This window comes from Neolamprologus multifasciatus, chromosome 14, assembly GCF_963576455.1.
Source record: "Neolamprologus multifasciatus chromosome 14, fNeoMul1.2, whole genome shotgun sequence".
NCBI classification, from domain to species: Eukaryota; Metazoa; Chordata; class Actinopteri; order Cichliformes; family Cichlidae; genus Neolamprologus; species Neolamprologus multifasciatus.
Genome location: NC_140452.1, coordinates 26,132,562 through 26,160,115, shown reverse-complemented (window position 1 = coordinate 26,160,115; position 27,554 = coordinate 26,132,562). Strand labels below are relative to the sequence as shown.

Here is a 27,554-nt window from a genome sequence, read left to right as displayed (position 1 = left end):
GTTTGAGGGTTTTGCATGCTTAAGCTCTGCTTGACCAGTTGGTCGCTGCAACTACTTGCGCTCAGTCTCCAAACAGCAAAAATATTTAGTGTAGTAGTTGCAAAGAGGTTGCTGTCCTTTTTTTTAAACTTTAGTGTGTCTAAGTTATTAAAAATTGTACCCTGTATAAAAATGGACTTTTTCCTCTCTGTTTTTAGTCATCTGTTTAGTCAGATTTTATGTGCTCTGAATTTGTTTGTTTGTTTTTGTATTTGGGTGCATTTGCGACCTATGCAAACGTGAGTTAGCTTTATGCTAACATTTCCTTCTGCCAGGGCAGAGAGCAGAGCAGAACAGAGCTGGGCTGCCAAATATAAACTACTATGGATAAAAATACACACTGCATCTGCCGTGTTTTACAGATGATGTGGTGTGCCTTCTACATGCTTATTTTTTGCAATCATTCTGGTAGAGGGTGATCTTGGTGTCAGCAAAGTATTGTCAAACTTAGTCTTTCTATTCTTGAAGCTTATGAGTGACTTGCGCCTTGCAGTGAACCCTCTGTATTTACTTTCATTCAGTCTTCTCTTTATGGTAGACTTGGATATCAATACGCCTACCTCCTGGAGAGTGTTTTTCACTTGGCTGGCTGTTGTGAAAGGTTTTTCTTCACCATAGAAATACTTCTGTGATCATTCACCACTTTTGTCTTCTGTGGACATCCAGATCGTTTTGCCTTGCTGAGTTCACCAGTGCTTTCTTTCTGTATCAGAATGTTCCAAACTGTAGATTTTGTCACTCCTAATACTACTACAAGGAGCTAAAACTCCTAAACCCTTCATCCAGTTTGAATGTGGACACCCTCAAATGAAACCTGAGAGTCTAAACATCATGTCCTTTTCCGTTATATAAGTATAATTGGAATATGTTTCAGCAAACAGGTAATAAAAAAAATGTGTCAGTGTCCAAATATATATGGACATAACTGTAGATAATGTTTAGAAATCTTTAACTTTGTTGGTGCAATAATAAATCATGGTAATTAAATGGAAATGAAATATATTAATTGTTTATAGTTTTCATTATTGGCCAGCCAGGAAAATCAACCTGCAGGTCACAAACAAACCTTTTGATATCCTCTATTAATATGATATATAACAGTCAGTTAAGAGAAGAAATTAAAGTGTATAAATGTCATATTTATTCATTTTTTCACGATTTTTCTCTTTTTAAAAATACCATCTGCTCTGCATGATCACTGAGATCATCCCTCTGCACAATGATTTGCTGGATTGCATTGAACAGGTAATAAAGACTATTCTCCCTGTCCTAACAAGGTTGCGGGAGGATTTTATCCTCACTTGCTTTTTGTCTCTGGACACATTATTCGGTGGCACTAAGTAACTTTTAAAAGCCTTTAATTTAGTAGAAGCCCCATGCCATGATGCTTTTAAAAGCATTGGATTTCAATAATGAGTGGACGTGTTAAGTTATTCATCAATGGCGCTCTACCCATGCTGGCCCTGAAGAACCCAAACAAAACATCGGTTGCTTAATTTGCCATTACAGTGTGTCCATTTAATTCACGTCAGTCAGCACAGTAGCACTTAGGGCAGCAGTGATTTTATGTGTCACTGCAGTCTGCTGTGCATGAATAAATATTTATCAAGCTCACGATAAAGTGCTCTCTGGGTTCGTGTTTTATTATCACAGTCATATTGAAGGAACGCGTTAGCGTGGTTAGCTTATTAACGCGTTAGCGCTGTGCAGCCCCACGCACGGGGTGATCCGCGCCAACTCGCTAACAGAGATTTGACACGTTAATGCAGTTATGGTGTTTTAATGTGTTTTTTGCATTTTAACGAGATTAACGCTGACAGCACTAATAAATACTAAACACATAGAGCACAGCTGTTTATGAAATTACCTTTTCATACATAAAATGCATTATTGGTCTGTTTTTGTGAGCCACACACAGATGGACAATCCTTGGTCTTGTCGTTCTTAGAATTTATAATAGCAACAAACAGACTGTCTTTTCTTGAGTTTAGCCTTTAGAAAACTCCAACAGTGCATTTGTATATAGTGGTTTCCATGCGCTCCCCTCAGTGAATTCTCTTCCAGCAGCAGATCAGTGACTGGACTGCTAATGGACCCTGACGAACAGGAAGTGGAAAGTAGTATATAACAAGCCACTGGAGACAACACGTTGTACTCCGGAGGGCCATTAACCAAAGTTTCCATTTATTTATCTACACACCAAAAATAGGAGGGTGTAGTGGCTTCTTGCTAATTGCCAAACAGAAAACCATTGAGGTAGCTGGGGAGCAGCACCATAGCAGCAGACTCCTCTCTGGTAGTTCCCGATGGTTGTGTTCCACAACAGAGATACCTGCTGCACTGACTGACGTAACAACCTGGTTTCCAAAGCGGCACCAGGGACCGAGCATGTGCAGTGGAACTGTAGTGTCACGCAGGAGGAGAAGCAGGACAGATGTCAAATGAGTTGACGAGCACTGCAGAAAATGGCTCCGGATATGAGTGCAGGTACCTTGTCAGAGCTTTTCTCCAGGAAAGGCAAGCAGCGGCTGGCTCTGTGAGCTTTCGATGCCCACAAATGATACCCGCCAGACCATTTTACAAACCGTAACTGACACCCATGGAGTGCTCTAAGTAAGCCCCAGGGAAGGGTAAGGTTAAGCTCGAAAACAAAACACTAAAGCGGGTCATGTAATAGGCCTCTCATTTTGCCGCTGCCTTTGTCAAGCCTGCTGAAGGAAACCTAATTTATTTAATAGCCTGTCGCTTCAATGCCGGGCGATCGGTGCGAGAAAACAGAAGGCAGGATGATGGAAATGATGAAAGCATAGCAGGAGAGAGGGAGGACAAACACTTTCTTCACATTCACTGGCGAGATGTGATTTCCAAAGTGAGGATCTGTGTCAGCCATCTGGTGATAAAGAATAGCAGAGAACTATGTCAGCATGCTTCTTTCAATAATGCAAGCATGCATGCTGTCACTACATAACTGACATTTCAAGGCGAGACTTCCGCGAAATGCCAACTTCTGTGCATCTGTTACAGATATACTGTACATGCATAGCCTCCATTTTCTTCTTCAGAATGAATCTGTTTACCCTGAAAAAATAAAACAAATTCTCCTTTGTGCCACTGTACGTTCTTTATTATTACAGGAAGCGATTCAAGCGTGTTGTAAATGACTGTATTTGTTTTCAGCGGCATTTGCAGGGATTTAGCCGGCATCCCATTCTCTCTCCCCGTTTCTTTGCACTAGCACTCATATTCAGCTAATCAAGGTTGCCAGCAGAGATAAATCAAATCTAAAGCTTAGAGGTCTTGACAGAACGTATTGGCCTTCGGTGAAATGAAAAAGCATTTCTCATTCGACAAAACATAAGCTGCTGATTTCATGCTTCCGTGTTCCTTTCAAGGCCTTTGCAATTGTGAGAGGTGACAAATGATGCATAAATACTTTAGATTTTATGTCATATATAATAACATTATTTTATATGATCACGGCTTCATATGGTGAATGACTGAATCAAGACCCTTTTATTTACTGTATCTATGGTTTCTGAAATGTGGCACACAACACATGAGTTTCAGCAGGACAATTAAACTGCCAGACACTCTGCAAAGTGTTTGGCAGATTCATACACCTCTGCATCCAGCATTCTCCTCCCCTCCGTCTTTTATTGTTATAGAATGCAAATGTTATATCACCCATGTAGTACTAAAGAATCTCACCATTGGTATTTTTCTCTTTACAGCGCCAGTCAGCACTTACACTGCACTTTACTGCCGTTTCCTTTTCATGGCTGTGTTCACAGCATCACTTTAAACCTTGTATAAAAGCAAGCATCCACCAGCTTTTGCAGACTGATATCCTGGTTAAACTTTGATTCTAATGCCTTTTAAGTTGCTTAAAATCTGTCTGAGCATCCGAGCAGCTGTCTCAAAGGGTCCATTTGACTTCTCCATAGCAACGCTGCCAGATGAAGTTTCTTTTTAATGCTCATTACTCTGTATGAAAATGTTTACTGTGGGTTATCCGGCATGCTGGTTCAAATTACTATGACTGTAAATTCAAGGATTCAGTGATCAGCCAAAAATATTTTAATATGCAATAATAGAGTTTATTGAAAAAAAATTTAAAATATACAATGTGTTGTTGAGATATCATGGTTACATTAAAATTAAATGAGAAAGGTCATCACAGCGTACATTCGCTGGCCACTTCATTAGGTTTACCAACTGCTTATTAATGCAAATATATAATTAGCCAATCACATGGCAGCACTTTATTTAGGCATGTTGACATGGTTGACAGCCCCCTGAACTTCAAACCGAGCATCAGAATGGGTGTGAAAGGTGATTTAAGTGACTCTGAACCGGACGGGTTGCTCTGAGTATTTCAGAAACGGCTGCTACTGGGATTTACTCACATAACCACCTTTAGGGCTTAGTGTGAATGATCTGAAAAAGAAAATATTCAGTGAGCAACAATAAGTCAAATAACCACTGGTCACAAATAAGGTATGCAGAAGAGAATCTCTGAATGCACAATATGTCAAACCTTGAAGCAGACGGGCTACAGCAGCAGAAACCCACACCAGGTGCCACGTGTGGGGAATATTTTCTTGGCTCATTCTGGGCCCCTTGGTAAACACCACAGCCTACGTGAGTATTGTTACGGACCATGTCAGACCCTTTATGACCACAGTGTACCCATCTTTTCCTTCCAGCAGGATGACACATCATTCTCACTCTAGGAGTAACTAATGAAGTGTCCAGAGAGTGATTTTTCTTTTTTGCTAAATGATTGTGTTAGATACTTGTAGTTCAAAAACATATACCCTTAGCTTGTAGCTTCATAAAAAAATGTGAATACTTATACAAAAGTCATGCAAACAAAACATAACATTAATATTCAAACAGTGGTGATTCTCCGGACATTCTTGCAGTCATCCTCTTGAGGACACATGTTGGCCTGGCTCTCACTTTGTGTAGAAAAGCTGCTGGAGGACACGACATCAGGGACCTGATGAAACCGTCAAAGTTTAGGTTTTATTGAACAAAACTACAACATTTTTGAGCAGAGAAGAAGAACAACAGGTACCTGTGAAAACACCAAGAAGAAAACTACTGCCTTAAACTAATAGGAACCAGTCGTTCATTAATGACCAACAGGAGAGATATAAACAGCAAGACAGCTTGCATATCAGTTAGTCTATACCAAGTCTTCTGAGGTGCAATTACAGTATTGACAAGACCAAGCCGGAGGATACATTGGAAGGGTCTGGTCTATACATCTGTAGATCATCATTTATGATACATTATGACAATGAGGGTGATGACAGATGTCCTGTTAACTAAAAATAGTGTCATTATTACTGGTTAATGCAGTAATCTGTTGAGATTAATCTGCATGAGGAGGCCAGCAGAGGTGCAAGAGTGCATTTCCCTTATGCTCTTTGTAACAGGGAAGGATGTGACATGACGTCCAGCTGCAGAATGACTGGCCAAATTATTCAGCTCCAGTTCATCTCTGTTTCTCTGACTCCTATCCCTTCCACCTTCTCTGTTTCTATCTTACCTTGCGAAAGCTGACAAAGTCCATCTGTCTACGAGTTTCCCAGAATAGCTCACTGTTAACTGCATCTGCAGAGTGAAAAACAGCTTTTTAGCTTGAGCTAACCTAACAGCTCCTTCAAGCGGCAACAGCATACTTCGGACCTGAAGAAGACCTCAGTAGGAGAGAGCAGGATTTAGGAGGTTTAATGGCTCAGAGGTTTGGAATGGGTAGCACACAATCGTGGTGTTTTACACCCAGATATGACAAATTATGGTTGCCTGAAGATGCACTGGAGCCACCTACTGTAGTTATGAATTATTAAGGGGTTAAAACCTAATTGACATTTTAAGAAAAACGCGTTAAGCTATTTTCAAATACCTTACATGCCCAAAGACGTATTTGTAATTTATATGTGTATTTATGTAAAGTCATGGTAAAAAAATAAGTACTTATATTCTAAAGTTTTCTTCCTGCCTAGCAAATGTAGAAGGCAGGACAAGTAGAAGATCACAGAGAAGATTCATGGATGCAGTGAAGGAGGACATGCAGAGGGTTAGTGTGACAGAAGAGGATAGTAGGGATGGGGTGGGAGTGAGGGAGACGATCTTCTAAAGGAAGCAACTGAAAAAAATTATATACAGAACAAGCATAATGCCATGAAACACAGCATATCAGCACAAACACCTGATTCCAACTGTTGAGCATAGTGGTGGAGAGTGGGTAAGGAGCTGGGCCTCCTCTGGTCATCAAGTCAACCATGAAAGTATTCTAGACTCATATGTGAGGCCATCTGTCCGACATCTAAAGCTTGGCCATTATTGGCTCATCAACAGGACAGTGATTATAACTGTTGCAGTCAAAGTCCAAAGCTCAGTGATTGAAATGTCACGGTGGGACACAAACCTCAATGAACGGAAGCACTGTTGTACAGAAGAGTGGGATGAAATTCTTCCACAGTGTGAAAAACTGATAAGGTCACAGAGGAAAAGATAAGTTTTTGTTTTTGCTGCTAAACTTGTTTATACAAGCTAGGAGTTCATGGTTTATTCATTAACTGCAAAGCGCCCGGGTCCTGCAGCTGCAAAACAAACCCAAATCATCACCACTCCACCATCGTGCCCAACAGTTAGTTTGAGGTGTTTGTGCTGATATCTTTAGCAAATAATGGGGTCTACTTAGTTTTTCACGCACTGCTATTGTTTTATTGTTAAATAAATAATGACATCATGTAAATGTCATGTTTTATAGGTCATCTGAGGTTGCTTTGACCTAATTTTAAGACCAGAACCAAATCCTTTTTTTCCCCCGGGGAGCAAAACCTTTGATTTTTTTTGTTTGTTTGTTTTACCGTGTCTATTGTAAAAAGCCAGTGTGATTGATTTATCTTGTTTTTCTTCTTCTTCCACCACAAATCATGTGTAACTTAATTACACATGATCATTTTGCAAACCATGCAGCTGTGCTTTTGAATTCTGCATGAATATCTTTTTCCACTGGCTTACTTCCCACATGGCTCACAAATTCTAATGTTACCTACATTTTGTAATTCTGTACAGAAAACATGAAAAGCTACATTGTTATTGTGGAAAAAGGCAAAGCAGCCAAATCACTCTGCAATAAAACTGCACTGCTAAGTGATCATAATCTGACTTTGACAGAAGAAATTAAAAACTTTATCATATTATAGATTTCTTTTTGAATTAGTCACGCACGTTTCAAAAGTCTATTATGTGAAAATGAAACCTGCTCAGGTGCCAGTGCTGTAATTTACCGGGAAAGGTCAATACAGAAATTGATCACTGAACACAGCACATTACGCTGAAACATCTCCAGAAGGCAACACAAACACTGAAGTCGTTTAGATCAGTGCGATTGTAAACATATCCAAATGGTAACGACCTTAATATTTTTAATTGAATGCTAAGATCTGCTGGTCACTCTCACCTGTGGGGCTCTCACTAGAGTATCCCAGGTTAACTTTCCCTTCAGCATCGACACTTCTACTAAACACCGATTGGTCAAACCTGCAATAGAAATGATAACGTTTAGCGGAGGTATGGCAGAGTCACATCATCAGAGGCTGTTGTGACAAGACAATTTTCTTTTCCCAGCTAAGCTGCAGTATATTACGGGCCTCTGTGCTGTTTTCATTATAAAGTGCTTGGACATCATTCTTCACTTCATTTTACTATCAGACTGAAGTACTCAACTTTGAATGTGTATTTCAGCTATATGGAAAACAAATGTTGAATAAGTTAGCTTCCTAAAAGAGCTAATGATAGTCCGAATCATGTTAAATTACTACCAAAATAATTACTTTTTAAAGGTGGAATTTCAAATTTGTGCCTTCAATTTTCTTTTATAATGATGATCAATGAAAACCTCTTCATTCCCAGAAATAAGCTGCATGCATTCTTAACAGCTAATGTAAAATATAAATGGAGCTCAGTGCACCCAGGACTGTGCTGTAGGTCTCTGATTACAGAAGCTGCTTCCTCCACAAAAAAGTCCCACAGTAGATCTAAGGGTTAGAAATCTCTGTATATAACAAAAGAGCTCTTAAATCTCACCTTAGTACCTCCTGCGGGCTTGTTTCTGAAAAGCAAAAAAGATAGAGAGAGAGAGAGAGTGGCATCGAGTTTACTGTAATGAGCTATCAGCTGCTAACTTTATTATTCTCACTGCATTGACCACAGAAACATTATGCTTGCTCATTGCATCTACATCAATATGAAAGCTGTAAATGTCCTGCTGTTTATTAGTTTGGGTTCTGCACTAATATCACAGCCTCCAGCCAGTCTACAATTTAGCACTGAAAGCTGGAGCTAATGAGTTCTGTAACATGGCTTCGTGGTTTCCTTTGCCAAAGGTCCTCCTGGCCATGGCGAGAACAACACCAGCGTAACAATGGTACAGATGGCACTTGCCTCGGGAGAGATATAAATGCTTCACTTTCCCTTTATAGGCAGAGAACCAGTCTTTGTCATTATATTTTAAATCCCTGCTGTCACGCTGGCCAATGTCTTTGAGAGCTAGATCCCTTACATTTCTCCCCCCTAATTCCAAAGCATACATTAGTCCCTACTGAGGTGGATTACTCAGAGAAGAGCTCAGCAACTCGAAAGCATGCCACATCCCCTAGCATTAGAAGCATCCTTATGAATTAACTCAAGGATGTTTCAAAGAATGGAGCAAGGACAATGATGGAGGAGGTATCAGACGTTTCAGGTACAGAATCAACTGCCAAAAGAGAAAGGTCACACCTGCTTTATAATAATCCCCTGGCTCCAAACCATGGCCACGATTTGCAGTGGTCCAGAATCAGTCACAGGGATTACACTGACTTAAAATGTGTGACTCAGGGCCACTTTTTTCTTATCACACACAAACAGACCTCCTCTGCCTCCTAGAGTGAGCTTCCCCTCGGAGATGGCCTTTGTTATCTGTAGTCTTTAATTATTGTATGCTTGGTGACTTTTTTCCTTAAGAGCTGTGTGATTAGATTGATAAACCTTTCTTGTTTGTACGGTAAATATGAAAACAAAGAGCACAGTCAGTCAGAATAGCTCAACACATAAAAAGGTGTCTCTATTCAGAAGTAAAAAATCCACCTAAAAAGCACATTTTATCCAGTTTGCCTACAATAAACTGAGAATCAAACATAGAAGATGTAACATTACGCTGGGACAACTGTGGTCTGAAGTTTGCATGACTCACCTTGGGCATTAATGTCATGGTACTTATTTTTTTAATGAATTCTTTGAATTGTTCTTTTTCCAAGATAGAGTGATTGTACAAAATAGATATTTAATGACATTAAATAACACGATTTTCTATAATCCACACAGAGCCAAAACATACATACAGGCTCAAATATATAAATAGATTCCCTTTTAATAAGTGGTGCTGAAGGTTTTGCAATGTCTTTAAGCTTGACAAGACCAATTAACCTCTTGTCAGTAATCAATTTGAGCACATCTCTTTAATAGCATGCAGCAGACTGACCAATGCTCGATGCTTTTGGGAAGATCTCTGAGAGCCATTTCTGAACACTGCAGACTCCAAGATCATCAGTTTAAACAACTCGAGGTAAAGATTTTTAAGCTGGTCACAATGTCGGTGAAGTCTGGAAGTAGACCCAAGCTGTCACCCTCAGATGAGAGGAAATGTGTTAGGATGTTCAGGAACAACCCAGGAACAACCACAATGCTCAAGCCTGTCATGAACTGGAAACTGCTGGAAAACCAGTAACACTGTCCACAGCGAAGCAAGTTTAACATCACCATGGACTGAGAGGGTGCTGGCCAAGAAAGAAGCCCAAAATCAGCACCTTCAAACCTGCCTGAAAATTTGCACCCTTTCCACATGAATAAGAAAAGTTTGATGATCAGACAAGGCAAGGCTTTCAAACCTAAGAATACTGTACCAGGTGTCAAGCATGGTGTAGCATCATGCTGTTTTGCTGCCAGTTGGTACTGGTACATTGCACAGTGAATGGAATAATGAAGGAGTAGGACTTACTTAGCTTCACTTTTAATTAACAGCCAAACAGGTGAAACTTTAACACAGTTTTGTGTTATGCAGGAAAATGATGCCAAACGCATCAGAACTGGTTTTGGAATAGATGAAGCAGACTAACATTAAGCTTACTGGAATTAGCTTCCAAAGTCCCGACATCAACCCCCTTGAAAATTTGTGTACAATGCTTAAAAGCTAGTTTGTTTGTTTTTTGCCAAATTTAAATAAACTCCACCAATCCACCATTTTTGCCAAGAGGAGAGGTCAAATATTCAGCCTGAATTATGCCAAAAGCATGTTGATAGCTAAGGGATATTTAACCAAATATTAGTGGGGGTTTATGTACACTTTTGGCCCTGCGTTGAGTAAAATATAGTAAAATCTTGTTTTTAAAATTCATTATAGATGTATGCTGCACAGTCATTGTACTCTGGAAAAACAACAGTTCAAAGAAGTCATTAAAGGCCACAATGTACCATGACATTCATGCCCATAATGAGTGTACTCTATGTTAATTTCTGACCACAACTGCAGACTTAGCCTTTAGGTTGGCTGTTTTCTGTGTTTCCAGGAGTTCTCTAAGCAAATAAATATTCCAGCTTTCTCAAGGTGTCTTATTATTCCCTTTTTGGGAATGACATTTTGTGGCTGTGTGTTACTGTGTGAGTCCCTTTGTTTATGTGTGCAGACATGTACCTGAATAGTTGGCGATTCTGCTGATATAAATGTAAGAATGCTTCACTGTGTAAGGGATGTTCTTATAAGAAATACTACCTACCTACTACCTACACTAATCCAACTAAAATCACACTTAGTCTTCCCACTCTGCAGCCATGCACACACACTTCTATAACCTTTCCTGCTGCTGTTTCCTTTCTGCTGAGAACAAATGTTCTGCATTTGTCAGAAAGAATACTGTGTACCCTTGTTGAAGGCCACCATGGGGCAGTGCTGAGTCACAGCATGCATCCACCTGTCTTCTTCATTATACTTTACTCACAGTTTCTGTACTGGAAAAGTGTGATGTATGTTCACGGACAGCAGTTTAAGGTAAAGTGCCTACTTGCTTGTCTCCTTTGTCTGTAGCAGAGGACAGTGCAGATGCAGAGCAGAAGGAGCACCAGAAAACCGGAGAGGGAGGCAGTTATCGCCAGCGGGACTGTGCAGTAGCCTCCTTCCTCCAACACCTCGGCGACTGAGGACAGAAGGTCACATTGTTTAGTAAAGAAAACAAAAGCAGTGTTTCTGTTTTGTCTGCTTTTTCACATTGCAGCTCATCTGCAGATTTGCAGACTTGGTGGATAGAAAACGGTTTAATTTCCTGGTTTAATTTGTAGTACAGTCATGAGGGTGTGTGCAGAGGGAAGCTGCTCTGAGTGAAAAAATTGTTACAACAGCGAGAACAAATTGAAAAAATGCTAAGATTATAAATGCGTTTGTATTTTTAAGATTTGGGCCTCGGAGAGAGGTTTGTAACATCAGCACCCTGTGATGCAGACTCATCCAGCACTGACTTGGCAGCCCTTTTTCTGTACCGCTCTCCACATCTAAAATATCGCTCAGTGATGATTCACATGCTTCCCAATAGAGAGAAGGGGACAGATATAAAAAAAATAATGGAGAACAAAGTGAGGAACACAATGAGTGAAAGATTAAAAAAAGAAACAAAAAGACATGTAAAGAAAGAGAACGAAAGTAGGACAGAACAAAAAGAGGCTTGACAGACAACTCTCACTGTGCATGTGTGTGTGTGTGTGTGTGTGTGTGTGTTTGTATCAGCGAATGAGTGACAAGCAGAGAAAGAGCCAAACTGGCATCAAGTGAACAGGTAAAATTGTTTTGAATCTTTAAGTAATTTGTGAGTTTTTATTCAATTATTTTATGTGTTTTAGTGGCAAGATAAACTATACAGACTACACACAGAGACATTAACACATTCGAGCACACAAGCAATTAAACACTATGAATTGGCTCTAAAATGTTTGTGGTCACTTTATAATAGCTAAGTTGTAAAAGTGCAGTCACTGAACATTTTGACAATAAACTGTATTTGAATAAAACTGTTTCCTGTAGCCTAAATTATGGCTCTGTACCTGAATAGAACTAAAGATTTTTCATACGGTTAATAACATGTCTACTAACTATTTCATGTACAAATTACTGCTGAAAGTTACTCCAAGAATGTCCTTTAGTGGCTCTTCATCAGAATGTTTATTTATTTGATTAAATGAAAAGCAGTCACTTTGTATTTTTAACACCTAAAATTAAATGTTATGCCACGATCCTGCCTAACATCCTGCCTAACAACATAAAAGTCTCCAAAAAGCTATGGAACATAAGATAAATGCAAAATCTTATATTGCACTCTAAACACAGTAGATGTGAAATGGCAGGAAAGATCAGTGCTCTGTTGCAGTATGCAGAGTACAGATGTATTATAGCACAAAAAAACACACTGCCTTTGCAGACTGATGATCAAACACAGAGATAGAGGTCACTGAAAAATGACAAACACTGAACGTTGCTATCTCATAGACATTCAGTGTCACCTAAAGGTAGTAACTGAGAAGTAAGATACCACAGCACTTACATGATTACATCCTACTACAAGTAAATTAAACTTTTAACTTACAAATACATTAATGTAGTTGAGACAAATTATGCAGGTTAAGGCGTAAAAAGGTAATTGAGGTTACCAGGCTGAAAATCTGTAGTTTCTGTTTGTGCACACAGTCCAGTAAAGACTCTCTTAGATGTGTTTTTTCAGGCTTGCTACTTCTTCTTTTGTCCTTCACCTCCAGAGATGGTTGTGTGGGAAAATCCCACCCAGTAGATCAGCAGTTTCTGAAATACTCAGATCAAACCATTTCGCACCTGCAGCCATGCCACGTTCAAAGTCACTTCAATCACCTTTTCTTCGCCCCATTCTGATGCTAAGTTTGACCTTCGGAGGGTCATCATGACTATGTCTGCATGCCTACTGTAAATACACCGATTTGCAGCCATGTGACTGGCTGATTAGATATTTGTCTTAATAAGCAGTTGAGCAGGTGTAACTAAGTTACCTGGTTTTAGTCATTAGGCCTTTTAAAAAGTATTACTGCCATTTGTGTCTTAATATTTTTAGTAACACTACTTTAACTGCAGTGAGCACATGAGACATACCTGCAGATATCTGACTGTAGCCGTCACACAATAGGAAGTGTGTTAATTATGGAAATATTTGTTATTTCTGGTGAAAAATAATTAATTTGCCACAGAAAGCAACTAAATCTAATTTACTCCTGACCCCATAGTCCCCAACGTGAACCTTGGAGCGCATACTTTTATACTTCAGTTAATCGTTGTTGTTTCCAAATCGCCCAAATAGATTTTGAAGTTTTAGAAGATGGTTTAGAGTATTTTTTCAGAAATTAGAAGTACAGCAATTACAGTGTACAGTGTGTAAGACTTTTTTTTAAAGCCCACAGCTCCATGGTGCCAAAGGTCAAAAACCCTACTGGGAACTTTTTATGGAAAAGAGAGGAAAAGTCATATTTATTATTATTCACATATTACACAGACTGTGCGTGCTTGGAGAAGTGAAGTTACAAAAATCTCTTCAATCATATTTGCTTTGGTGGACAGAAAACCACCTTTGTAGACTGTTTGGGGTAACTTTTAATAACGTGGGACTTACATAAAGTGTTTTCTTTTCATTGAATAACACGAAACTCACATCAAGAGTTTCCATGGTGACCTTTCTAGAATTCTACATTCTTAAATCAGCATCAGACTATCCGGTCTTTAAGCAATGACGTGATGAATCCTGCTTCCAGGCCCAAACTACTCTGCGTTTATTAAGGCTGTTGTGTTTTTAGCATGTTTTAATGCTTTGTATCTTGTTCTATTTAATCTCAACAAGCCCCTAAAAACAACAAAATCACTGTCAGCCAACTCAGTTTTTATTACTGCTATTCATTTTAAAGTTCAGTTTTTAAAACCTTATGATGCAACTACAGCCCTCTCTTGTATTTGTCCCTAACCACCGGGAACCCTCACGTTAACTTTTATCTAGTGGAAAAAAGTTAGCGTTCATCGTCCAGTCCTGTGTTTATATTATGCTAACATAGCTGTGTCGCTAGCCACCACGTAGCACATCATATATCAGCCAGCCAAACTTCAGTAACCCTACAAAACGTCACTGCTGTTTAGTTTTCTGTCTTCTTTTATGTCTGAAGTGAAATCAGAGCTGTACATATAAAAAAAAATTCAGAAACTCCTCAGTCAGAACAACATATATTATATTTAGATGGAAGCTAGTGAGCTAACTCCCTGCTAACTTCTAACTCTGGTAAATTGCATAAATTCTGTTTTCTTAGATGCCTGGATGTTAAACCTAATTGTTACATCTCGTAGAGCAGCCACATGATCATTTTATTACAGAAGAAAGAATTTAGACAGTTTATCAACTCTCAGTAATGCAGTGATCTTTGACTTAGCAGAGTTTGGACCCAGACACGGCTAATGATGTCAGACTTAAAAGACTGGATAAGAACAGCTCATCTGTGCAAGCAAAACCAGAGGTGTGTTCAGAGCATTTTCAGATCAAGATCTTACCTTATGCCATCGTTGGAGAGTATTTGACAGTTTTTGTTCCCGACTGCAATACGACTATAACATCTAAATGGAAGCAAGTCGAGGAATCTACAAACCCATCAGGGTATGTGACAGTTTTTGTTTATACTGCATTTCAACCATTTAAAGAATTTGATGTATTTTTAAAAGTTGACAAATTGAGAATCATTTTAAGTAACAATGAGTAACTTGCTATTTCTTTGACAGGTGTTGTTCAACACACCCATTTATGACACAGCTGTAAAGATCTACTGCCATCTTCCCGGCTACAGGGCTCAGGTAAGACCCAGATCCATGCAAACCAAAACTGACAGAAAATATCAGGTAATTTCTGAGGACCTGAGAGCGGTGGTGATTAAATGTCTCCTTTTATTTTAGGATTGCAATGATGATGGAGTTTCTCAGACTTCAGCAGGAAAATCTAATTCCACCAAACATCACTGCCAAAGATGTGAGACATCTTTTGGTGGAGAAAAGCAAGGAGACACTCAAAGAGCAGTGAGTTACTGTGACACCTGAAGTCTGTTTGTGATAAAGTGTAAATGCTGAGAGAAAACCTCTGTTTGTTTTTTTTCTTTTGAAGACTTTGAGAGTTTGAATGAGAAGATTTTGAAGAAGATGAAACCAAACCTCTTCTGAATCTGGTAAGACTAGAAAACTCACAAGACTTGAAGTAATTTGGAGATTTCTTTTTTCATTATGTTCACATAACCTCTAAACAAAACTGCACTGTAAATGTCTTTTCTGTTTCGGGTATGGGCAGTGAATGTCATTAACAAAATGAGGGACACTGAATTTCAAGTCAGAATGTTCCTTAAAATTCCAGAGGCCATACCTCCTAAATTTCAGTGAGTCACATCTGACATACAGTTATTAACAGTTCAGCTACAGTGTTTCAATATTTATGTGATGCTTCAAATATGTTTAAAAAATCATTTTTACAATGTTATTCTAAAGGACACCTAAACTCCTCAGTGCGGTGAAGGATTACATTCAAATCCTGAAAGACAAGCAGCAGGAACCACAAAGCACCAGACTTCCCACCGCACAGGAGGTGGTGATAGAGGTCGGTCCCCGCATCTTTCTGGGAGCTTTCTCCTCGTCCCCTCTTAAACATGGCCTCCCAGAGTTTAAACATACTCTCCACAAGTGTCACAAAGGCCACTTTGGATCGTGTCTCCAAAAATCTCACAGTGATGGAAGGCCAGGCCATCTTCACCCATCCGAGACAATATGGCCCAGAGTATCCTGACGGAGATCAGACAGAAATTCTATTTAAAAACATAGCAAACTTTGCACCGGTGTTGCTGAAGATGATTGCCGATGTAGCCAAGATCCACATGTCCAAAATCTTCGACCCCCATTCAAGTCTTCCGGATGTTTTTCCAAATGAAGAACTTCCATTTGAAAGTCTGAGAATGTCCAATAGTCTTCCCAGTGAAGGATCTCCATTTGAAAATCTATCAGTGCCTAATGTTACACAAGTCAAAGAACCTCCTTCAGTAATCAAATGAAGAATGTCCTTCTGACAGTCTGTCAATGACCAATGTTCCACCAGCTGAAGAATCTCTTTCGGAAATTGTCCCAGTGCCTGATGTTCCCTGTGAGGAACCTTTTGCTGAAACTGAATCCAGTCTGAAGTCTGAACACCTTGAGATCAAGAAGAAAAATAAGAAAAAGGGCTTCTTCCAAAGACTTAAACATCTGTGCTGTTGTTGTGTCAGACCAAATGAAACTGACTGACAGAGAAACTGAAACTATCTGCGACCCAGTATTGGTGTTCCAGTCAAAGTAAATAAGTTCCTTGATTATTGTTGTTCGTGTTTTGGGGGTTTCTTTAGTTCTCGGTGGGCTGGGTGTTTTCTCCCTTCGTGTTCCTGACTTAATTCTAGTTCATAGTTCCCGATTTGTTTTCCTAGTTGTTGTTTCTTAGTTTTTAGTTTCTTGAGTCCAGTTTAGTTTCTAGTTTTCAGTTTTGATGTTTTGGTTTGTATTTTGTGAAGTTTATTTCTTATGAAATGTTTTTCCAGCAATAAAAGCTGCCGCTTTAAGTTTCATTCCGAGTACGAGTCATGTGTGTTTCGGTCCTACAACCTGCCTGCCACAGCACACCATGACAGAAATCAAATTTAAAACCTCATTAATATTTTTGCATAAGTCTCCGTCTATGATTAAAGATTTGTTTCTTTCAAATGTTTGTAAGGGCCCCTCACAATTCTCAAAATACTTCCACAAGTCCAGTAAGTGTTCTTAACAAAACATATTGATGTTATTATTTTTAAGAGAATTTGAACTTATTCTAATTGTTGACATATCAACAACAGTAACTGAAACCGGTATATAAAACTAGAGAATGCGTTTCCTGTAGAAAATTCAATTCAATTCAATTCAATTCAATTTTATTTATATAGCGCCAAATCACAACAAATGTCGCCTCAAGGCGCTTCATAGATACAGAGAAAAGCCCAACAATCATATGACCCCCTATGAGCAAGCACTTTGGCGACAGTGGGAAGGAAAAACTCCCTTTTAACAGGAAGAAACCTCCGGCAGAACCAGGCTCAGGGAGGGGCGGCCATCTGCTGCGACCGGTTGGGGTGAGAGAAGGAAGACAGGATAAAGACATGCTGTGGAAGAGAGACAGAGATTAATAACAGATACGATTCAATACAGAGAGGTCTGTTAATACATAGTGAGTGAGAAAGGTGACTGGAAAGGAAAAACTCAATGCATCATGGGAATCCCCCGGCAGCCTACATCTATTGCAGCATAACTAAGGGAGGATTCAGGGTCACCTGGTCCAGCCCTAACTATATGCTTTAGCAAAAAGGAAGGTTTTAAGCCTAATCTTAAAAGTAGAGATAGTGTCTGTCTCCTGAATCCAAACTGGAAGCTGGTTCCACAGAAGAGGGGCCTGAAAACTGAAGGCTCTCCCTCCCATTCTACTTTTAAATACTCTAGGAACAACAAGTAGGCCTGCAGAGCGAGAGCGAAGTGCTCTAATAGGGTGATATGGTACTACAAGGTCATTAAGATAAGATGGGGCCTGATTATTTAAGACCTTGTATGTGAGGAGCAGGATTTTGAATTCAATTCTGGATTTAACAGGAAGCCAATGAAGGGAAGCCAAAACAGGAGAAAAATGCAGTGTGAATGGTTTGAGTTGAATTTTTATAATTGCTGAAAGAAAAAAAACTTGTTTAATGGGCTGAAATACGCCAAATCATTCACCTGACAGCCAAAGTGCAGAACTGAAATTCACACAGAAGAATCTGGAAACTAGCTGTAAGCCTTGAAAATGTACATAAGAAAAACATGTCTAATAGCAAAAGAAAATTTAGAGCTAGAACACATGTGAATGGATATTGAAAGCTCATATTCTTTACATCACTGGAAGAGTGCAATTAATATTTTAAATGTCTAAACTCAACAATCTCAAATGAAAAAAAACCCAGAATATTTTCAGAATATCTGGTGTGTGTGCGTGTGTGTGCGTGCGTGTGTGTGTGTGTGTGTGTGTGTGTGTGTGTGTTATTTAATGTAACTCACCCACTTTTAGACTGATTGTGCTCTTCAGTGGTTGGGGGAGGGCAGAAACAGAGGCCAGACAGTCCACGTGAGAACTTTTTGCTGCCAGCACACTGAGGTTGCTGGTCAAGGTGAAGAGGCTCTCCTTCGACTCTTCACTGCTGATGTTGTATTCACTTGGACTCACCTCCGCACCGTTCCCCCGAGACAGAGAGGACCATTATTATTTATAGTTTAACATGCTTATTAATTTTAATGTTTACAGTCTTGTTTGTTCAGTAAGCACCCTGAATATAACCTGTTTTAAGGGACATTTCACCAGTGAATGCATGCTGTATAGACAGATTTGTGCCCACTTCAGAATAAATTGGAGAAACTGAGCAGTTTGAAGGTGACCAGTGTGTCTCAGATTTGTCATCAAAGGAGGCAACTGCACTGTCTCATTCCCTCCCTCAATGGAGGGAGTGTGTAATTAGTTTAGTTTGTCTGTCTTTTTGTGTTTTTTCAGATGCAGGGTTTCAGATTCAGATCGTTTTTAAATTTTGTACAATGATAGACGTCAGTAACCGCTCAAGCTAATAGATTTTTGGTGAAAATTGGGTCAAGGTCACACCAAATGTTAAAATCAATAAAAACATACTATATTACCCAGAATGTTTATGGATCATCTTCAAAGTTTACAAAAGTATACTAGGCATTGGGGGACATGGAAACCTATATTGGCTAAGCATTTGACCTTGGCCTTGCTGAGTGCTCATGTATAGAAAATAAAGATATAGATTTCGAGGCCACACTACACCAAGTGTGTAAAATGCTATTGCAACGCTCACATTTAACATTTCCCACATTGTTATTCATTTATTATCCCACAACACTTCATTCCAGGCCATTTTCTTTTCCAGATATACTGCTGCTATACTCATTGCCAAAGCCTCTGGCCTCCTACGGTGACATGTGGTGTAGAAAAGGACCTAAATGTGAACTTCAAAGGCAGAACTTGACAAAAAATAAAAACAACCTTTATTCAGCTGGAGTATAAGTCCACAAAACTCTAAAACAGAAAAGAAACTGCTAAATCCAAAGAAGCACAACAAGGCTAGGAGTGAAGGTGATCAGAAAAAGGGAGACAGAGACTATAAATACACAGAGAGGTGAATGGGGCAGAGTGAGACACCTGGGAGACACAGCTGAAACTAAATCAGACAACAAGACATGGGGACGTCAGACAAAAACACAGCACCAGAGACAAACAACTATCAAAATGACAGAATATAAACAGCTTGACAACAGCATACAGGAAACACAGGGGTAAATAAATTGAAAATTCAAGAAGTTAATCACAAGTCCTCCTCATTGTTCCCACATTTCTGTTCATTCGGAGCATGCGCGTCTTTCCAACTAGAAAGTCAGAGGATCCGTAAGTTGGAATTCAGATCTCAGTCAGCAAGTTTGGTTTGCAAGAATCATCAGTTGAAAAACTAGAAAATGACAAATAACCTGGTAGGCCAAGGAGCGTGATTCCTTTTATAGACTAGAAAATGTAATCACATAGTGTCTGATCAGTCGAACACAGGGATGGCTGTGTTGTGGCTTGGCATTTATTGATTTATTCACTGCAGACAAAAGCAACAGGATGAGGGCAGATGTATCTCACAGCATTTGTGTTGTCGGGTTCAGCCAAATGCATCAGAACTCACTGCACAACATTTCATCAGTCAGCACATCCTAAAGACACGCTGTAGAGCTCTTTAAGGTGAAAGAGGGGAATATCCTTGATTGAGTCCATTATCTGGTCTCATGCACAAGGTCTGCAGATTTATGGGTCAAACATTTCAGGAAGTCACTAAGTGCAAAGGATTTTACAGAAGAAATCTAATCTGATGAGTTTCTTTGATTTAATTTGCCCCTTTTGAAATTCTACATTTGAGGCACTATATGTTTGTGATGTTAACTACATAAACCTACCTGAATTTAAGTCTTCATATTTTAGAGACAGCCAAAACAGACTTTTTGGGGGAAAATGGCAACATTTTTTATTTCCTTTGTTCCTTCTGATTGCCTGGAGTTCTGGTTACGGTCATCACCAATGATAACTTAGACCTCAGAGGGTTAATGTAGTAGCTATGATTTTATTACTCAAGAAATAGAATAAAGTACTTAACAGTCCCTTTATAGTACCACATATACTGGCTGCACTGCCTGAGGGTATAGCTGGATATACTACAGGCTGAATAGTAAGAAAAACAAGTTTTAGTTCCGGTGTTTGTTAAAGATAGTGATGATCTTGTCTGATTGAGTTTATGTATTTACCTCTTTATTATTCACCTCCCATTTCAGAACAGGCTCAGGGTGCCATCCTGCTGCTTCACATTCAAACAGGACTGAATCTCGCTGAAAAGCCAACCTGTTATTCCCAAGGATTTTCACACTGCCCTTTTCTGAAATAAGAAAACAGTCAGTCATAAACCTGAATGATTTACTCTTTAACCTTATTTCTGTTTCACATACGTTTAGTAGATGTCCTTATGTATAATTGTAAGTGAGTGGGTAGGAATCTTTCAGCGCCATCATCAGTCTCCTCTGAAATCCTTCTATTTGGATGCACGCGTCTCTGCTATCACCTCTTCAGCTGGGCTGTTCACTTACAAAAGATGGATTTCATTCGTCCCAGGTGATTGATCACATGTCTCCAATTCTCAATTGCCTGACGAATGCTTCTCCTTTTCTTTCCCCTTCATCTCCTTCCCTGCCAGCCAAATAAGCCACTTAAAGCCCCGGAAGATACAGTATCTCATATGTGAAGTCTGTTGTCAGGCAGAATGAAAGGTGGTGGAGGCAACACACAATTGCTACAGACAGAAAGATAATTGCAGGAACTTGGGTGCTTTGTCTGAGCGAATGGCATGTCTGTGTTGATTCAGGTTCAAATCCTCACTTATTTTATACACATTATTGGCTGTCCCTTTCCTCTAGGAGCTTTTATTTGATGCCTGATTTGGTGGCATGAGCACCATACGCACTCCTGTTCTTTGAACCACCCGTTCCGAGGGTGGAGTTCCGCTTTTACACAATCTCAGCACCGCCAACTAAAGGTTAGCAGGCAACCAGCAGCCTCATTTGTACTGATTGATGAGCAGCTTCTGGCGATCGTGGCTGATTGATACAACCGAACAGAAAAAGAAAGGCATCGGCACACAAAGCCCCACCCTACGTGATCCCTGAAATAAGGTTTCATATGGTTTGTTAATCACTGTGGGGAGACTGGTAGTGTGAAGCAGGGGGCTCTCGGCTAAATGTAATTTTAGTGATTTTTCAGCAGGGATCCTCGGGAGACTAAATTGCTGTTCTAAAGGAAGCTTTTTATCATTTGTATGTGTCTACGCGCAGATTTGAAGCGTGCCTGTGCAATTTGTCTTAAATGAACAGTACACACTCTATGCGCATTTATAAGCTTACTCCAATGAGAATATCTGCTACGCCTCTACAGACCAATTACCACAAGTATTTTCTATCTTCTCTGATTTATCATGTCTCCTTTTCTACAGCCTCGCCTTCACTTCAGTCCCCGTTTGTAGTCAACAGCGCATGCAACCACACTAAGTTGCCTGAGTGAAGGGTTTGCGTAGATGCGCTGCATTTGTGATTTACCAAGCATAAGAACTAAGCACAGAAAGAGCAGGGAGAGGGTGTAGTTATATTTACATCATCTTCATTTGGGACAATTTGAGAGTGGAAGAAAAGGGGGGGGGGGGAGGGGGGGAACAGAGTCAAGCAGTCTGCGTCTCTCTTCCAGCCGTACTTTTGAGACCACAGCACACAAATCACATGCAGAGTTGCTGACTGTTAACTGGGCGTGCCAGGATGCACAATTAATTCAAAGGTTATGTCAGGCCCTAGTGATCCTCTGCATCCAGACTGCAGGGCCTGATTCACCACACACTGCTGTTAATGACTGCATATGTCAGTGGGGATTTGTGGCACTGGCAGCAATGGGGGCTCTCTCCATAATATATTGGAGGCATTGGGTCATTGGTTTTGTTTCCTGTCGCATTGTGCAGAGATGTTGGGGGTGGGGGGGTGGGGGGGGTGTTAGTTCTTTTTTTAGCTGTGCTCTCAGTACAAGTGCATGCACTTTAGATGCAAATAAACTGAAGCACATATTGAAGAATACCCTGAGTTGCCATTTTGTTTGATGCAAGCTACTTCCATGTGAGCTAAAATTGTGACATCAGCAGCTTAGAGGGACCACTGAAACCTCAAATGAAACATTATGACCATCACATCAGTCGCCAATTTGAACTCTGGTTGTAGACTTAGCAATATCCAAACACATAAAGCTAACAAATACTTCAAAACGCTTGAATTTTGGATAAAAAGATCCATCCTATCACTGGGCAAAAGGCAGGGTACAAACTAGACATGTCAGACACACTCATTATCCTATCACACTCCAACAACCAGAAGACATCTGTCCAGCTGTTAGCTGCCTGGGGAATTGGGTCGCCGTACATATATGGCCATTCCATCAAAGTGAATGCAAAGATTTCAAATAAAATGTGAAGCTTCGATTTGTTGCCTTTTAAATAATACATAACTTTATTCATAAAGTACCAAATGACATTATGAGTTGCCTCGATGTGCTTTCTATTGTAGGGTAAAGACCCTACAATAATACAGAGGAGCCACCAACAATCAGAAGACCCCCCATGAGCCATGACTTGGCGACAGTGGGAATGAAAAACGGCTTTTAAACAGGAAAGAAACCTCAAGCGAAACCAGAGATTAACAATAACTTTAAAATACCAGCATTATTATAGAAGAACCTTCTGTTTTAAGCACCAGGATGTGACTCTAGTAACTGTTAAAGTTAATACTCACTGGGTAGTATTTGTAGCTCTCATGTGCTCTGGTTCTCAAAAACGGACATTTGGGTCGTGTCACTGAAATAGTTTGCACTATTTGTGGCCTTACAATACATATTTATTTAAATCTGGGGTGAGAACAAATACAGTATCCTCTGCAATCTCCCATTCATCTAAAAGGGGGGGGGGGGGGGGGAGCCCCTTCTGCAACCAGCCTTATAGCCCATTTGTGTAGACATTAAAATGTTTCTGATTGGTCTGGCTAAAAATTACAGTAACTTGCTAGATGTATTTTTCCCAAGGTAAATGGTAAAAGGAAAATCCCACTTGAAAACATTTTGGATGATACTGCAGTACTTTTTTCAAATAAGATGACAACTCCATCAGGACTACCTTGATGCATGCTTAATCATCCAGGTAAGGAAATACCACACAGTTGATTCTGTTCTGGACGTTGCGTTTTCAGCGGGAGAAATGTTTCATCACTCATCCAGTCTCAGTATCACTGAGTGATGAACTGTCATCCTAATTGATTTGATCCTTTCAGCAGCTTGATAGTACTGTGATTGATTTTGATCTTTAATTTATAGTTATTTCGCTAGAAAATAATCATCCATCCATCCATTAAATTTATCTAAACATCATTCATTCCCAGAAATAAAACTGCTTTCTGTGCACACCACATAAGATGTTTTGTGATCCATTCGATCTATCTTTGCTGTAGTTTTTTGATCTACAAAAAATTACTGATGCTTGTCTTTTTCTAAATCTAAAGTTCTCAGCAAACATGCCTCGCTCTGGCATAGCATACATCCATGCTGTGGATGTATGCTATGCCATACAGTCTACAGTAAATGAGGGATGAAGAGGAAATGAGATTGGTTGTAGCTGCAGCCTGTAAATCCTGCGCTGCTGCTGCCTGTTCTGACTGGCATGGAGTGTCCAAGCATTTCCATCTTGTATTTATGTCTGGGGGCCGATCAGTTCATATCCCCGACACCACCCACGCTGCCATTAACACGGAGTAATGCAGAGACCATCAAACATGCCTGAGCAACTTCACTCCACCACGTTGGCCCTAATGATTCCCCACCCTTGCTATTGATCTCTTGGGCGCTTGTTCAGCTGCTTTTACGGTAAAGTGAAAACGTGCAATCTTCAGTCTGCCATTTCAAAGCAAACTAAACCAAAAAAAGAGTCTTAATTAAGGCGCGAAAGTTGGAGGGCAAAATTCTTTTGCTGTTGTGTTTGAGGCAAAGGTTTTTAAAAGCCTTCACCATCTGCTTTGTGTGTGTGTGTGTGTGTGAGTACTTGCAGACTCTAGTTCACAAGAAACTGAGTATCCTTGAGGGAAAATGGCTTCACAAAAGCCTTTGAAATTCTCTGCAATGGAAAAAAAAACTACCTTGCTACTATCTTGCTTCAGTGAATCTAGGTAACACAGATACACTAAGATGCATGCATGCATCCATAAATGCACCTACATAGTTTTTCTGCTGACTCTCCCACAGACAAACGTACGCACACACACACACGAATGTACAGACCTTGTACAAACAGCCTCGCTGTTTTCCTATCAACGCCCTGGAGATCACAGGTCACCTCTCCCTGGTCGTGTCTCTCTGTGTTATTCAGGACAAGCATCCATCCGTCTTTCTTTTTTTCAGCCATCAGACTCATATTCGTGTTGGGGGATTGCAGGACACCATGTTTATTAGAGATAGTGAGCGCTACCTCACCATTCAGCAGCCAAATCATAGCAGTCCACTGGCTGTAAGAAGGAGTGCAGGTAAATCTGGCCTTTTCCCCTCTCAGGACCGTCAGGTTTTCTGGGAATAGTTTTATTTGAGCTTCAACTGCAAAAAAACAGCATAAACAAAACATTGTCTGTAAGTTTATTTTACATCAAGTTTGATCTAGAAATCTGTCTGAAATTATCTTTGAGATAAATCAAACAAAACAAATCCCCAGAGCATCACTTCTTACCACTGCTGAAGTACTTTTAAAGAAATATTTGAACATTTTGGGAAACAAACTTACTGGCTGTCTTGCTGAGAGTTACATGAGAAAATCTATCGTACTCAAACAGCAAGCAGCCGTGTAGCATAGCTTAACATAAGGGCTAAATTCATGGGGGAGCAAGTAGCTTCACTCAGTCCAAGAGAAAATACAGTGGGGCAAAAAAGTATTTAGTCAGCCACCGATTATGCAAGTTCCCCCACTTAAAATGATGACAGAGGTCAGTAATTTGCACCAGAGGTACACTTCAACTGTGAGAGACAGAATGTGAAAAAAAAATCCATGAATTCACATGGTAGGATTTGTAAAGAATTTATTCGTAAATCAGGGTGGAAAATAAGTATTTGGTCACCTCAAACAAGGAAAATCCCTGGCTCTCACAGACCTGTAACGTCTTCTGTAAGAAGCTTTTCTGTCCCCCACTTGTTACCTGTATGAATGGCACCTGTTTGACCTCATCATCTGTATAAAAGACACCTGTCCACAGCCTCAACCAGTCAGACTCCAAACTCCGCCATGGCCAAGACCAAAGAGCTTTCGAAGGACACCAGGAAAAGAATTGTAGACCTGCACCAGACTGGAAGAGTGAATCTACAATAGGCAAGCAGCTTGGTGTGAAAAAATCAACTGTGGGAGCAATCATCAGAAAATGGAAGACATACAAGACCACTGATAATCTCCCTCGATCTGGGGCTCCACGCAAGATCTCATCCCGTGGGGTCAAAATGATCATGAGAACGGTGAGCAAAGATCCCAGAACCACACGGGGGGACCTGGTGAATGACCTGCAGAGAGCTGGGACCAAAGTAACAAAGGTCACCATCAGTAACACACTACAACGGCAGGGAATCAAATCCCGCAGTGCCAGACGTGTTCCGCTGCTGAAGCCAGTGCATGTCCAGGCCCGTCTGAAGTTTGCCAGAGAGCACATGGATGATACAGCAGAGGATTGGGAGAATGTCATGTGGTCAGATGAAACCAAAGTAGAACTTTTTGGTATAAACTCAACTCGTCGTGTTTGGAGGAAGAAGAATACTGAGTTGCATCCCAAGAACGCCATACCTACTGTGAAGCATGGGGGTGGAAACATCATGCTATGGGGCTGTTTTTCTGCCAAGGGGACAGGACGACTGATCCGTGTTAAGGACAGAATGAATGGGGCCAAGTATCGTGAGATTTTGAGCCAAAACCTCCTTCCATCAGTGAGAACTTTGAAGATGAAACGAGGCTGGGTCTTCCAACATGACAATGATCCAAAACACACCGCCCGGGCAACAAAGGAGTGGCTCCGTAAGAAGCATTTGAAAGTCCTGGAGTGGCCTAGCCAGTCTCCAGACCTCAACCCCATAGAAAATCTGTGGCGGGAGTTGAAAGTCCGTGTTGCTCGGCGACAGCCCCAAAACATCACTGCTCTTGAGAAGATCTGCATGGAGGAATGGGCCAAAATACCAGCTACTGTGTGTGCAAACCTGGTAAAGACCTATAGTAAACGTTTGACCTCTGTTATTGCCAACAAAGGTTATGTTACAAAGTATTGAGTTGTATTTTTGTTATTGACCAAATACTTATTTTCCACCCTGATTTACGAATAAATTCTTTACAAATCCTACCATGTGAATTCATGGATTTTTTTTTTCACATTCTGTCTCTCACAGTTGAAGTGTACCTCTGGTGCAAATTACTGACCTCTGTCATCATTTTAAGTGGGGGAACTTGCACAATCGGTGGCTGACTAAATACTTTTTTGCCCCACTGTATCTAAAGCATCACACACTGTGTATCATGTAATCCAAGAAATCACTTTACTTTTTTTGCCTGATGCATATTGGCTGCTTCAAAACCAGAGTTCACATACAGCATGATCACCCACTGGTAGTTCATTTTTTAAAATGGAGTCATGAATTAGTTACCTAAAAATAAAAAATTATTTTTTTATTTCATATTCAGGGGATAAAAACAAGTTCAACATGAAGACATTAAAACATTAAAGAATAAACAAAATAACCAGAAATGTGTCCATTCAGGTTGTCTGAAGAACAAAATCAAGTGTGACTCAAAATTACACAATGTTTTTTGACACTTGTGCTTTTCAATTTATTAACTGTAATGTCTAAGCAGCAGCATCTTGAAGCATTTAGACATTCAGACATGGTCAAGATGACCTGCTGAAGTTCAAACTGAGCATCAAAATATGGAGTAAAGTTGCTTTAAGTGACTTTGAATGTGGGATTGTTGTTGGTGTTAGAAAAGCTGGTCTGGGTATTTCAGAAACTGATTATCAGCTGGGACTTTCCCACACAAGTATCTCTAGGTTTACAAAGATTGGTCTGGAGAAGACAAAATGTTAGCTAAGAACAGAAAACTGAGGCTACAATTCATATCAGCACACAAAAACTGGACAATAAAAGATTGGCAAAAACTTTGCCTGCTCTGAT

The 27,554-nt window shown here is 40.0% G+C and overlaps 1 protein-coding gene and 1 long non-coding RNA gene across 6 annotated transcripts in view; one reads left to right on the top strand and one right to left on the bottom strand.

Annotated features, from left to right (window-relative positions):
• Positions 1–1,201: 1,201 nt before the first annotated feature.
• Positions 1,202–27,554, bottom strand: part of igsf5b (immunoglobulin superfamily, member 5b) — a 29,910-nt gene continuing 3,557 nt past the window's right edge. For 2 of the 5 annotated variants that reach the window (XM_085184252.1, XM_085184253.1), the window contains exons 3-10: positions 24,648–24,956; positions 20,549–20,676; positions 18,260–18,425; positions 11,157–11,288; positions 8,146–8,170; positions 7,520–7,599; positions 5,597–5,661; positions 1,204–5,041 (exon numbers count right to left, since the gene is read on the bottom strand). In XM_085184252.1, coding sequence (XP_085040378.1) covers positions 4,931–5,041; positions 5,597–5,661; positions 7,520–7,599; positions 8,146–8,170; positions 11,157–11,288; positions 18,260–18,425; positions 20,549–20,676; positions 24,648–24,956 — 1,016 coding nt within the window. In that variant the 3' untranslated portion in view covers positions 1,204–4,930. Of the gene's footprint in view, positions 5,042–5,596; positions 5,662–7,519; positions 7,600–8,145; positions 8,171–11,156; positions 11,289–14,343; positions 16,361–18,259; positions 18,426–20,548; positions 20,677–24,647; positions 24,957–27,554 lie in introns of those variants that run through there. The other 3 variants (XR_014877872.1, XM_085184256.1, XM_085184254.1) reach the window with 3 other exon arrangements.
• LOC146504190 (uncharacterized) lies at positions 12,362–15,202 on the top strand. Its single transcript, XR_014877875.1, has 3 exons — positions 12,362–14,795; positions 14,918–14,989; positions 15,089–15,202. It is a non-coding gene; the product is annotated as an uncharacterized LOC146504190 (long non-coding RNA).